Source organism: Lepisma saccharinum, chromosome 9 (genome assembly GCF_977018435.1).
Source record: "Lepisma saccharinum chromosome 9, izLepSacc3.1, whole genome shotgun sequence".
In the NCBI taxonomy this organism is placed as follows: domain Eukaryota; kingdom Metazoa; phylum Arthropoda; class Insecta; order Zygentoma; family Lepismatidae; genus Lepisma; species Lepisma saccharinum.
The window spans coordinates 90,121,177-90,136,206 of record NC_139237.1 but is presented as its reverse complement, the minus strand read 5'-3'; the positions used below and the strand labels follow the sequence as shown (position 1 = coordinate 90,136,206).

The following is a 15,030-nucleotide window of genomic DNA, read 5'->3' as shown; positions in this document are numbered from 1 at the left end:
TGTATATGAAGAATATACATGACTCACATGGATAATAATCTCAATAGATATGTAAACATTAGTAGAGATAAGAGTCATAAGAAGAAAATCATTGTACATTACTAAATACAGAAAATCATAAAAACAAGAATACATAAAAAACTAGACCGTATTCAATTTGAAAGAGCAAGTGTAGATTCCACTGGGAAACAGGAAGAGAAGATTAAAAGTCTAAAGGATGGAAACTAGAAGGATGAACAAGCATGGAAAAAGGCAACTGATATGTTAAACGGTGCAGGAAGACAAACTAATCATTGAATAGCGTGCAAAATACATTTTAAAAAACAAAAAATTGTGGAGAGCAAGGCAAAATATTATTTCAGATTATGTTAATGACATGTACTGCACAAGGTTAGAGAGATTCAATGAGCATGACAGCTATCACCAAATAGGGTCAGACCAGTTACAGAGAAAAACAAAATTCACTAACTTTTCCAGGTTTTCTGGACCAAGAACAAAACTTTTCCAGGCTAAGTCATTAAGGTAATTCATGTACTTACACATTTGTATAAGAAGGGCACTACATTTTATCTAAACACCACACACAGAAACCATCAAACGATGTTAAAAGTCATAACAAGAAGGAAAACTGAACAGAAACTGACTGTTTTACAAAAAAAATATAACAGTTGTAGCACAATTAATACATAATGGCAAAAATTTAAAAATATATATTATGAATTAATAATATCAAGCAAATACAATCCAAAAATTGCAACAGGAAAGTGGTAAATGCCAATAGTCACTTACTGTGATACATTTTACATTGAAAATAGTTCAAAACATGGCTAGAGTATTTAATGTACAAGTTCTACTGTAACCATCAGAAATACTCAGTGTACTCTTGCTTGTCCTTTTCTTATTTGTTCAAGAACCTACTTTTAGTGCACTCTCACAAAAATATTGATTATTATTTATTTATTGAAATTCCAGCACAGCAGAAGCCATTTTAAACCGGAAAGAAACAATAGTAAAAACAATAAACTAGCGCTAAAATAAGAACAACAAAAAAAAGATAAAACGAAACAAAACAGTACCAAGATAAAAATATCAGTTCCACAGTCGCATCACTTATGTACAATTTTTTCTAAGTTGTTGATAAAAGACAAATATGTACTGAATATATCTATTTGGCTTAAGATGTCCTTAGACTGATTAGAAAGCCTATGGAACGTTGAACGAGTGAGAGCCTTTTCCAGGAGCACAGTAAATTTTTTTTGGACGTTTCCAGAAAATGTAAATTCCCTGACTTTTCCAGGTTTTTCCAGACTGGTAGACGCCTTGCTTGTTAAAACAGTCATCCATAAAGGGTAATGGAGGCTCGTCGAGTGGAGAAATTCCTATTCTATGAAACCTAGAGGTAAGAAAAAAAATTGAAAAAATAAAAAAATGATTGATTGATTTAAAATTTTTGGGTGCTTCAACGTGTACGGCAACTTTGAATCATTCTAAGTACAAAACGAAAACTTCCTTCATCTAAAACCCTTACTTTAAAAGTCAAAAATAGGGGTAATACCCCCTTGAGAAAGGTTAAAAGTGCAAGTTGTAAAGGGACCTGCACAGGACAAACACAACACATTAAAAAGGTAAGGATACACTAAAAACTTCCTCAAAAGTGAGGAGACAAAGTGGAAGCGACCTGATCTTCTCAAAAAGCTAAAAACATTTGCTAAAACACTGTCATCTTCGCCCAATATGGATGACAAATCGTTGGGAAGATGTACTTATTAAAGATTAAAACTCGGCCTGAGAAAAATAAATTTGGCAAATTCGAGAATAATATGCAAAGGGTCCAGCCTGTGCAGCAAATGACCATGGGTGATTTGATTATGTCCAATTCGAAGTTGAGTTAAAATGACCTCTTCTCAATGGGAGGGGCAGAAATAATGGTGGGCATGATTGCAGGAAACTTGTTCCAAGTTACACTGTCAAACAAGGAGCAACGAAACACATTCTGTAGGTCTCATGTTAATTAATATTCTGTTCACAGAAATTACACACATGCACCTATCAAATCATTCTCAATATTTAAGAAGTTTCTTTTCCAAAAACTCAATATGCTGACCAAGACAGAATTTATTTTATTTTAAAACATAAAACTAAACATTATGTCTCAACCTTCTAGCAAGGTCTTCTTCAGACTCTGTACCAAATACAAATGAAATAAGGTACAAAACAGGAAGATATATATATACACACACAAAAAAAAAAATCACTCCCCTCCCCCTCCTTTTAAAATAAAATAAATTCTGCCTTGGTCAGCATATTGAGTTTTTGGTTATAATGGAAACAAGCTTTAATGGTGTTATCACTAAGTTTCTTTGATATTCACATTTCTATTTTTAAATTTTGCATTTGTATTTTTATTATGTAGTGTCACTTTTCTGCCATCTTTGGCTAGGCTAATTGCAATGATGAGGAGGATAAATGATGATTAGATGAAATTGAAGGAAAGGACACTCATGCCCAGGTTAAGATTTGAACCTGGGAACATTGCTCGCGAGATTTAAAGGTGATCGCTTAACGCAATCAGCTTGAGTTTAAATTCAAATGATACCTCGTGTCCTTGTGTAAGAATTTCTTTCCATAATCTCTTACCAATAACGAAATTGAGAATATGTGGAGTCTTATCTTAGTTTATATTATTTGTCTTGAATTAATACTTTCACTCTTAAAAAAGGTAAAAACTATTCTACTAAAGGTAAGAGTATATCTCAATACACTGTTGATTTAAATTCAAGAAAGAAGTGGAAAATAGTTTAGGAAAATATAATAACTTTAAAACTATATTTATTCCACTATACACAAGGTGTATATCAAGGTATTTGAATTCTGTTAAAGTGAGACTGAGCATTGAGAAAAGCCGTCGATGTATTTTGGAGTATGCATTTCTATTCATGCAACAGTTGCAGGTGGCTCTCTATTTTGATTTGTCATAATGGCTATTAAAAAATAACATCAACAAACATGTTTAGACTCTCATCTATTTGTTAAGGGTTTGACTTTTGATTAAAGTCTACTTTATGCAGTGATATACTAATTGGGGCTGGATCTGCAGTTTAAAGTAGATCCCAGTCACTGGGACTCCACTGGGGATCGAAACTGGGACCCCTTGATTACAAGAAAGCATTACAAGTACACTGTCAAGGAGGCACATTTCTTACATAGAATTAAAACATTTTTTGTGCCTTTCAATGTAATGTTTCCTAGCGTTAGGAATACTTCTATTTCGTTTGAAGATTTTCTTAGTCGAAAAACTTCACTATTTATATTGCATTCTAAATTAGTGGAAATTTGCATTGTCTATCCACACTAGTAAAATAGAAAAAAATTGCAAGTTCAATATTGGAATCATGTTACAATGTATCTAAAAAAATGTTCAGTCTGTGGACTGTTGCAACTTTGATTAAGACATATAGATCCTATGTGGTTTGGAAGTGGTTGGGGAAAAATTGATTGTGGAAAGACCAAAGATTTTTCTTTGGGAATTTTTTCAAATCAATTGACCTTACCTTAGCATACACATTTAGCAACATTTATATTGTTCAGTAGCTTATTTCTAATTCATAACACTATTTTCTAAATTTTAAATACAACTTGCAAACATGTAACCCATAACTAGATGTAACATATAAGGCCATAACAGTGACACTGTGTCGTCAGGAAACTGAACTTATTATTGGTTCATTCCATGTAAAGTGGTTCATATCTGGTTAGTTATTTGTGTATCTTTTCCTTGATATATTTGTAGTTCAAAATAGGGATACTTTGATATCTGATATTTGTAATTTATATGATGGTTGACATTTTTGTTTTGGTACCTACTTGTGACAATTTTTGCTTTTTCACAAAGCACTGCAGAAACTGCATTATCTCAGCAATTGTGCTCAGACACACGGATAAAAAATCATATCTTCCATTTAAGTATTCGCTACAAACTGAAATATTTTTCTCGTAATAATGAAATCTCAGCATAATTACAATTTTTGATTAAAAGAGCACTTGGAAGCACCTTGTGTGATGTCACTGTTCGGACTCCACATGAAATTGTTTGTTGGCAGGTTACCAAGTGATGCAATAAATGTTACTTTTAGAGACATTTCAAATCTCTGTGAGAAGCGACAGGTAACATGTGTCACTTGAAAACTAATCTTCAGAAATAAATGCAACCCTTCATAGCATGACAATTTGCAGGTGTCACTTTAATGGGGCCATGTTCTATATAGCATCATGCACTGTGTTATCTTGGTTTGCTGATTGCAGAGGCAGAGTGAATGATTTCTTTTACAGACGGAAGGGGCAGCGTTGCTTGTCACTTTGGTATGAAACCCCTTGTCATGTGCCACTTGTTGCATATACAGTGATCAGATGTTCCGTATTAGCCAGGATAGTCCCATTTTGTGACAATGACTTAGTTGCATAGAATTACAACAATAATACACCTTCTCTACCATTAGTATAAACAATGGCATTGTTGGGTAGAAATTAATTCATATTTCAATGTCAGCAATGTGCCGTATTTCAGTCTTCCTAAAATACTGGAGTTCCTCTCCGTTTACCTGGAACAATTTCCCCCCGCCCCCTGAACAAGTGTTTTCATACATGAATGATTTGTGGACAAGTGACAGGAATGCTCTTTCAGTACAAACTTTGAAAGCTATGTTGTATATTAAAGTGAACTTTAATCACACCTACGTCATCAAACGTACGGAACATCCGGTTCACGTAGAGGAAGAACGGCAATTGTGCGTTGGATATATATTTCTATTCGAAAATACATGAATTCCTGGTCCAATAGATTCAACAATGAAAGAAAATACCTCCACGAACTTTGAAAATGCCACAGAAACTCATTTCCGTAAGTAGTTCCTCCTGTAAAATTGAAGAAATGCATTTTCCCGATATCAAACAGTTACCTCAAATTCATAAGTCATGAATAACAGAAATAATTTCTGTTCACCCGTTTCCAAAGGTAAACAATAGTGTTTGATATTTCCCTTTGATATTCCCATATACAATATTATTTCTCTTCAAAGGTTCAAGTTCAGATCTCACCTAGGGCATGGTTGTCCCAGTGTTCTCCCTCATCTAATTATCTGTAATTAGTCTGAGACTTAGAAATGTGATGTTAGCCATAAGGAAAAAATACAATGCAAATATCACTCTACTACAATGTTAGAATGAATTTCCTCCAATATCCCCGATCCCACATTTGTTTACCTTAAGTTTCCCTGTTCTAATGCAGAGATAATATCTGCATTAGTGTAATGTCCTTGCTAATTTATAGAAACTACACTGACATTATAAATCAGAATTTTAATTTTCTTGTACAGACTGCAATCAAGAATCTGACGTTCATGATACCTGTCTGTCTAATGTAGATTAGTGTGGATTCTCATCCTACTGGTATTTACCTTGACAAGTTACCCTGGGGCATACCTTCAAAGTTGTAACTAGTTATTGTTTCAGGGCATGGTACTTGTTTACTATCCTTCGGACACATTTATTTATTTTTACAGAAGAAACTACTTACCGTAATACGTTCCTGTAGCATTGTCGAACACCGGGAAGGTGTTTTGTGTGATGTGGGAATGTTTCATAGCTGAAATTCATGTTGTTTGTTGAAAATTAGTTCTCCGACGGAGAATAGCTAGCCCCATGAACCATTGGCGCGTGGATAGGTTAGTTCTGTGAGGTTAGGAAACATAGTTAAAATTTTGTGTCGTGTTAGTATAAGTATCTAGAAATTGGAAATAATTGCGAACCATTGGCGCTAGCCCCACGAACCATTCGCACGTGGTTAGGTTAGTTCTGTTAGGTTAGGAAACATAGTTAAAATTTCATCAAAACAACGTTGATACACCTTCAGGAATGTTCTGCGAAGCAGATACGTAAGTACGAATGTCAATAATTGACTAAACGAAAAAATTAGAGGTGTCCAAAGGATAGTAAATTTTTACCCTTTTCTGTTCTACCTCTTTAGGTCAATTGCAATGATGGAAATTAATGGTGAGTTGATAAAATATATGGAGAGACAAATAGAAAGAAAGTCTATTCTTTACTGAGGATTTGGTTTCACAGCCCACTACACAAACTGCCCTGCCATGAAGGCTAGCAAAAGCAATGAATAAAATCTCTTTAATGATAAAAAGAATGGGTTTAACTGAAGATGACTGGACCCCTCTCCAATTTACTTCATATTTGGTATACTTACTAATTGAGGCCTGCTAATGACGAATCTGAAGTTAAAATTTGTCGGAAATGTCTAGAAATTGCAAACCATTCACGTGTGGTTAGGTTAGGCAAACATAGTTAAAATTTCGTGTCGTGGCAGTATCAGGATCTAGAAATTGTAAAATAATTGTGAACCATTGACGTTAACCCCACGAACCATTGACGTGTGGTTAGGTTAGACAAACATAGTTAAAATTTGGTGTCGTGGTAGTATCAGGAAAATATATATTTGCTTGTGAAACAAAACATTTCGCGAAAATCGACTGTTTCCATTCCGAAAACTAACGCCTTATCTTCCAATTTCTAGAAGTTTCCGGCAACTTTAACTTCAGATTCGTGATTAGGAGGCCTCAATTAGTGAGTATGCCAAATATGAAGAAAATCGGAGAGGGGTCTGGTCATCTTCAGTCGTTCCAAAGAATGTCATCGTTACTATTATGCCTTGTGACAGCACTATTCTGAAACTTGTTGGAAATTGGGAAAAATCCCATTACTCCAAATTTATCCACCCCTCTTCCAATTTTGATCATTTGTAGAAAATGAAGTAGGCCTAGACAATAATTAATTATTTCTTAAAGGTAGCAGATTTAATTCTAGCTAAGTTAACAATTTGGGAAGATACTAATTAACCCTCCTTATTTTTTTATAAATAGTAATTCTTTCTTCACTGCTAAAAATGCATCAAATAATTTTGTAAAATTAATTGTTAACCAAGTGTTGTATTACATTCAGCAAGCTTAATAATCAGTATGGAATAATGTTGAAAATAAAAGTGCACATGATCATTAAAAAATCTTAAACCCAGTTAACATTTAATAATACCAACCAATATACACTCCTTTTTCCATATATTGATATACACAATTATTATGTGCCAAATGAAGATTTTAAATGCAACTAAAAACACAAATAAAATTACGATTATTCCTCCGGAAGAAAAACAATGCTTCCCCTATTTGACTGAGGTTATGAGACTTCTCTTGCAAATTATTTGGGATCACAGCTGATAAAATTGCTATAATGGAATGACACGTGGTAAAAATTACTTAATTCGTCTGGTGTGTAGCTTTTGAAATGGCTACTTGGGTGCCGAATTATACCATGTTTTACAAACACCCTTGGGAAATGTACAGTAATGACATTAATCAAGTCAAACACTGCTTGTAACGAGGGGTATTAGCTGTACGCTGAAAGAACACTAATATTATGATGTAAAATGTTTCTAATTAGGGCATATACACCAACGAAAATTATACTTGATCTTTAAAAAACACATTACTTGTGAAAACTGCGAAGATTAAAGTTAATTATTCATTCAACAATAGCGAAATATTTGCGAATATATTCTGTTGGCAGACAGCTTACGATGTGTCACACATTGAATCAAGCACATGCTCACTCAAGGGCCTCTCGGAAAGGTGCTGTTTTGCTCCGGCTTCATTGATAAAATACGAAGAAATGAATAATTGAATCAATGTAAAACGAAAGTAAGCGCATTCATGAATTATGTATAATATGATAAAATTCATGTACTTACCTGAAAACCGGCTAAATCAAAGTTTTTCCACACTTCAATCAGAGACTGGACCCTCGCTGCCATTTTCTACACACTACTGTTCGCGCTAGCAGTAAACATTTCGTGTAATCTCAACACCAATGATTTACGAGCATTTATTCCAATACACTCTTGATGAGTAAATAATGGAATTCAAACAAGAGCTAAATAAATTTCTAATATTTATATAACACTGTAGGTTGAATTATATCACTTGGTTATAAGGAAATAAAGAAGCATTATCATTTGAAAAATAGGCAGGCCGGAACATGCAAGCATGGAGGTTACTACGGATAAACTAGGTTTGACAGAAAGTGAACTTTTTAAGAATTTTCGCAAAGAATTGGCCAAAGCAAGTACTAATGTAAAGACAAAAAATCTTATTGATTGCAAAGGGGACATTCTTTTTGTTTGGCACGCGAGTGATCTCTCTATTTTTACGTTGAACTTGAAGAATATAAATCAGAAGAATGAAGATGTCCCCTGCTATCAGGTAAATATGTGTACTTTTGCTTATATTACTTGTTTATCTTTGAACATCTGCTGCAATTGTTATGATACATGTGTGTTACTTAATTTTGATTACCAGTAGCTCATTTATTCCGACCAATTTACTTCAGAACACCAAATTAAAAAGTGCCGGTATCAGTTTAAGCTTTGTATTATCAAATTAAATGTATCCCGGAAAAAATAACGAATATAGCACATTGAACAAGTATGAAGATCACGTATTTCAATATAAATGTGACCCTTAGCAACATTACCGATGTCTAATTCCCTTGCAATGACTTGTTGAAGCCTTATATGGCGTCTGTAGGTTGCATCCTAAACTAATAGAATATTTGTAAAAAGTTTTTTTTTTCTGGAGGTACGCAACGGCACGCCGTATCGGTACCTTTTCGTAGATGAGAATAAAAGTAATAACATTTTTCATCATTTCATTTTAGTGAAAATGCGTTTATAGGCTATATGTGTGTGTTACTACATGGATGCACGATCATGTGTGAACATACCACAACATTTTGAATGGTTCTTATGATAAATGCAACAACAAAGCAAATCAATAAAATTAACAAACCAATTTGAAGAGTATTGCTCCTTCTAGTTCACTGTACTTTTTGACTCTCTTTGCACCGAAGCGTCTAGTTGGTTGCACGGTGGAACACAGAGTCTTCTGGTTCGTTGATTTGGAGTCAAGTAGTGTATTTGGTGTCTGGACTACCTCCGGATCAGTGTATGTGTGGAGTATGGTCATGTGGTGCATGCTAACTAATCAAAAGACCCTTTAAAGCATCAGACAGGCATTTGTTGAACTCCGCTTTCCGTCTAGTTGGTTGAACGTAATTTCCTTGCACCACTCTTGACACTGGATACACCTGCACTGCACAGAGTTTCAAAAAGTGCAGCCAACTAGACAGGGCTTATCGGAACCTTTCCTCCCAGGAAAAAAAGCACTATGTTAAGGAAACATTGTCCTATCTTTTCACTGAGTAACAACAAACTTGTTGAATTTTATCATATTATTTGGCCCAAGTTCCTTTTGTTTTATTGCGATTTCATCATGATATGAATGCAATTTTTACGAGGTTCGATTTCGATGTATGTCTGTTAACACATACTGCGGAGTGTTAGCGATTACTTCAGATTTTGTTCAACATATGCTTTCGTGGTTAGGTTAGCCAGGTTAGGTTTGGTTAGCATTAAAATAAAGTCCCTAAATGCATTCTACTAAGGTTCCGATTTACTTGTACATTCATTCCTATGCTTCTACGATATTTACTGTCGCTTGTCAATGGAGAATATCTTGTCCATGAGAAGTGTGTAAGGTAAAGGGTAAAAACACAGTGTGGCACAAAGTCCCTTGCTAATCGAAGGGAGCCCGATCAAGCCATAAAAATGTCAGGATATAATGAATGAACCAGATGTCGGACAGGCACCTCAAAAGTGCCTCTCCCACTCAAACTGGTCCCCATTCTTTCCGTTGAGCAGAACTCTGTCAAAAGAAAATGAGAAGGGTGTCTTCCACGAAGGGGAGAAGTGATCTTGAGTGGACCAATCACAGAACCTTCTACTTGAAACAAGAGATCCAAGATCAAACCGTGTTTGATCCTGGGAACATCTTGCGATGAGCGGGGCTCCACCATGTTTTCCCCCCTTTGACTCCATGGTTTTGAATTGCCGGAAACTTGTCCCTTTGAGTTTCAGGCAATTAGCAATGAGGGATGTGCTTCACTGTGTTTTTACCCTAATTTTCAAGTTTTTTTTTCAACATAAATAACTTTTTTTTGAGCCCAAACAGTGCTCATTACTTGAAGGAAGGTTCAAATTTCGTGTGACAATGATTTCCAAAATTCTACCATAATTAGTCTTTGTGCTAGGAGAAATCATAAAACAATTGGAACCGTTACCGTTATGTTAAATAATTAATTATAAACTTGGTCTCTCCTATACCATAGGAGTTTACATTGTCTTGTAAATGGGATTCGAGGTTTAATACCTGGAGGAGAGACATCACACAGTGACCCAGATCTCAGTTAGCCTATCTGGGCATAAATTTGACGTAGCAAAAGTTGTTTGATTAATTGTTGTCAATCGGCCGAACATCTCTCACTCGTTTATTTTGTCACTTTTTACATTCGTACTTACCTATTGTGCATTGCAAAATGTTCTTTAAAGTGAAATATTGCTTTTCTGACGTTTTGTGACGAAAATAATGTCAATAATAGCCCCACGAACCATTGACGATAGCCCCACGAACCATTCATAAATAGCCCCACAAACCATTCACGGCAAGTTTAGGTTTGGTTAGGTTAGGCAAACATAGTAATATCGTGAAAAACACATGATTTACCACTCCAGCAGATTCTACGATGACAGAAAATATCTCCACGAAGTATCCATACGCTAGAAAAACTCATTCCAGTAAGTACTTTCTTGTGTAAATATGAAAAAATCTGTTCGGCCGATAGTAAAAAAATCTCAAATACTCCTTTGGTGCATAATGAAGTTTCATCACAAAATCATTAGACATTAACTCTTTTAACTTAAAGCCAGACACAGGTAATGGATATTTAGTTTCAATGTTTCTTTCACCTGGTGATCTGCAACAACACCCTTCAGAGTGACTCAGACAAACTAATGGTGTATTATATTACCATCACCAGTAGATTTTTTCAAGGAACAAAGTTAGAATGTATTGTGAAGCATGATAATATGCTTCAAATTATTTTCCCCCTCCTACTTTCCTCAGGTTTTATATATCCTTCTCAATTGATGGTTGGCAATGATTATGCTATTTTCAGCTGCTCAGAATTTTTATATAATTAAGTTATTTTGTTCATGTGCGTTGTTCCAGTACTAGTCAGGTAGGCATGCTATTTGGTACTCTTCCTAGAATATTTTTGTCTGCGATGGTGATGAGATTACATGGATAATTTTACTATTTCTTCTAAATGCTTTTCTTGTTATTTATTGGAGCCCAAGTTCCACTTGTGTTATGCTCCTATATTCTTGCAGGAGTAGGCTAGAAGAGTGAGTATTCAAAACTTAAGCAACAATTAATATTAATAATCGCAGAAACCTCCAACCCCTCTTCCACTTTTTTTAAAGGGGAGGAGGACAGTGTAAAACTAGGTACACAGTAAATCTATATTTTTGTTTCAATTTTTATTCAGAAACTATCCATGAACATGAAAATATTGAAAATTTTAAAAGTGGTCAAGCAACCACTGCTGGAACATTTGGTATGGACTGACCCATATGAATTCTGGACAAGAATTCTGTTCTTAGTACAATTTTTATGAACTAGAAGTGGATGAACATCATAGTAATGCTTCTCCCACTTATACAACATTTCTAACAATATTATGTGTACTCATATTAGTGGTTATTAGTGAGTGTTTTAGGACCATTTGTGAAAAATATAGCTCTATGCCAGTGGAAAATTGGTTCATACACCCTATACTGAAACCCGTGATAATTTTACTATGAAAAATATTACCTTCCTGATTTTTTAGTATCATGTTTGGCATGTATTTATTATGCTGTGTAACAATTTTCATTGTGGTTAAATCTGGAACTCCCTGTCAAACAATTACCCGAAGTGGAGTGTTTTCTTCTTCACAACATTTTACTTTATTTAAAGATTTTTGAACTTTCTGAGTAGATAAGAGTGGTAATGTAGTCATATTCTGTTAGGACTGTCCTTCTCCTCTCCAACAATACCTAAATTATCAAAATATTCTACATAGTTTCCGAGATATGACATCTTTTGTGTCACATGGTGCGTTTGTTTGTCCACCCAATTTCAGAAAATCTTTAATGTTTCAAATATTCGTAACTTTCAAATTATATGTTGGACAAGTCTAATATTACATATTTGTCATATTGGACCAAGTATCTATCAGTAAAAGAAATATGAAGCAAATCCATGACTATGAAGCAACCTTTTGTCTTTCAATTGGACGATTTCACGTGGAATGACCCTGTAGTATGTTCACAAGTGATCGATTATCCATGTAGTTACACTCGCATATTTCTTTGATTAAAATAAAATGTACTTTTTGGTACTTATAAAAAGGTGCTGGTACGGCATACTGTTGTATACCGCCAGAAAATGAAAACAGCAGGCTTAACTCTGTGGCCTTCCTGCCACACCTTTGCCAATTCACTCGCATCTGCTTCCCTCCCGAAGCAATCAAGTACGTTATCATGTGCCACCACAGGAAAAACTCTTAACACGCAGAAGTCGTTGACCCTATCAGTAGAGATGCTGAAAGCTTTGGCTTCGTGGGTGGCCGGTTCGCAGACTCACCCCTGTATTGTTGTCTGCAGCTGTGACAAGAAGGCAACAGAGTTATACCTCCTACCCTACAAGCATTTGAAGTTGCACAAAATACTTTTTTGATTCACACAATGTGTGATAATTAGAGCCCGGAAGTTCAGGCATTTATTTTCGTTAAAATAGGCAGGCAAAATGGCATTTATAATGTGGAAAATAGGCACTAGAAATGAAAAAAAAAAGGCAAAATAAACCGAAGAAAGGCACATTTGGAAGTCGCTTACTTTTATCTATAATTTCTGCCAACATGTTAAAATCTACATTGGGAAGAAGTTCTGTAATTGTAATTGTCTCTGGCAATGCACCATAATGTGCAAAAATAAACGACAGTTCATTCTTCAGTTCTGAATAGCACAGGAGTTTTTCACTTCACGAATTGAAGCCGCTTCATTTTCTGGATGATCATTGATCACCTCACTGATTTTTTTCAAGGTTGTTAGCATAATATATAGCTGCTGATATCCAGGTTCCCCATCTTGTCAAGACTGGTTGCGGAGGTAAACTAAGCTCAGATGCAACTTCCTTATTTCGGTTTCGAGAGGGAGATTTCAGAAATATCTTCTTTGTGTTCGAAATCAACCTCTCCACTTCAGCAGTCAATCATACACAAGGAAATGTTAACCGAAAGGCAATATCCTAACTGAGCATGAAATACATTTTTCTCACACTTTTCTCCTTCAGCAATGATGAAACATGCATGAGTTCAATATTACTTAAATAAGGCGAAAATTATTCACATAATAAACAAAAGAAAAATAAATGCCAACAACATTTTTTGGGAGAAAAATAATTTATATACACATTTTTTTTTAAAAAAAATGGTCATATTTAATTGAAAAGGGCAAAAAAAAGGCATTATAATTAAAAATATGCAGTGGGGTCCCAAATAGGCAAAATGAAAAGGCTTCTAAAACATTCGAAACAACATGAGAAATGTAGGTATATCCGGAAAAATTTTATCAATATATGCATTAGATAAAAAGAGGCATTTTGCCAAACTTCCGGGCTCTAGTGATAATCATTTGAAATTGATGGCAGAAAGAAAACATTGAAAGATACTTGGTGTAGACACATAGTGGTTGGTTGGATCCTACTTTAAACTGTAGGTCCAGTCTCGATTATCCTTATCATGTTTAAAGTCTACTTAAAACAAAAACGCAAAGCACAATCAAGCATGACCTACCATACCAAAAAAAAGGTAAACAAATTCATTCCAATTATACATATATCCAAAGATAGCATCTTGATTGTGAATTAACGTTATAATTGTAAGAACCTGAAATAATACAGTGAAAAATATGTTTTGAATCCCATAAACAGAAACCCTTAACACGTTTGAAAATCAGTTGCAATTAATCATGTTCCTGAAGCTGGCTCCCATTGCAGAGTCGTTAGCACATTGTGCTACGACGCTAGGGGTCCCGGTTTAGAATCCCAGCCTAGGCACGGATGTTTGTGAGTGTCCATTCATCAATTTTATCATGTCATCACTCATTCCCATCTTCGCAAATTAGCCAAAAGTGGCACAGGAAGCGAATTGAAATAAAGCAAATCAATTATGTTCTGAAGAACATTCTCGTTATTTATATAATATAAAATGCAAATATGAAGATAAATATTCCATTTTATGTATGCCTTACATTTGTTAAACTTTTGCTCCTCGATGTGTTTGCTTGCAATATTAATCATGTGATCATTTTGTAACCATCTTTACTTTTTTCATCAGCTTCTTGCATCTTTATGCAAATTGTGATGCTGATGGTGAATAATGATTACATGAAATTGATGAAGGGACACACATTGAAATGCAGATGCCCAAACCAGTACTTGAACCCAGAACTTGTGATGAGATCACGAGGACCAAGGGAAATACTTGTCCACCTCTGTGAATGAGGAAGCAAGGACTTCATGAATGCTTCGCTGTAGCAGTTCAAATATCTGTAATATACAGAAGACTTTTCATATCAGTATTTTAAAATTGCTGAATTTTTCTGTTAGCATGTAATGTTAATTTTTGGACATTACCCATCCATTAACATAGTGCTTTAAGCTATACTTATTTTAACACTGTTTTGAGAGAGCACCTCTTCTCTCATCTTCAGGTGAAATTTCTTTTGCCGGATGGACAACAGACCTGTGATCTTCTACAACAAGATCAGAGGTCTCTCGTAGGTTTGTTTCCTATCACCGGAAAAGAAATTTCACCTGAAGACGAGAGAAGAGGTGCTCTCTCAAAACATAGTGTTAAAATAAGTATAGCTTAAAGCACTAGAGAATAGATAATGTCCAATTAACATTGCATTCTAATGTAGAACCAGTGTCACTAACGTTCAGAGAATTATTGAACTTTTCTATTCTATCA

At 34.9% G+C, this 15,030-nt stretch overlaps 2 protein-coding genes across 2 annotated transcripts in view; one reads left to right on the top strand and one right to left on the bottom strand.

Annotated features, from left to right (window-relative positions):
• The window catches only part of LOC145992540 (protein CASP-like), a 342,046-nt gene extending 334,145 nt beyond the window's left edge, over positions 1-7,901 (bottom strand). The window contains exon 1 of the mRNA XM_083128893.1: positions 7,811-7,901. Within this exon, the coding sequence (XP_082985019.1) occupies positions 7,811-7,873 (63 nt within the window). The 5' untranslated portion in view covers positions 7,874-7,901. The remainder of the gene's footprint in view (positions 1-7,810) is intronic.
• The window catches only part of mbo (Nuclear pore complex protein Nup88), a 291,203-nt gene continuing 284,055 nt past the window's right edge, over positions 7,883-15,030 (top strand). Inside the window, exon 1 of the mRNA XM_083128591.1 lies at positions 7,883-8,321. Within this exon, the coding sequence (XP_082984717.1) occupies positions 8,106-8,321 (216 nt within the window). The 5' untranslated portion in view covers positions 7,883-8,105. The remainder of the gene's footprint in view (positions 8,322-15,030) is intronic.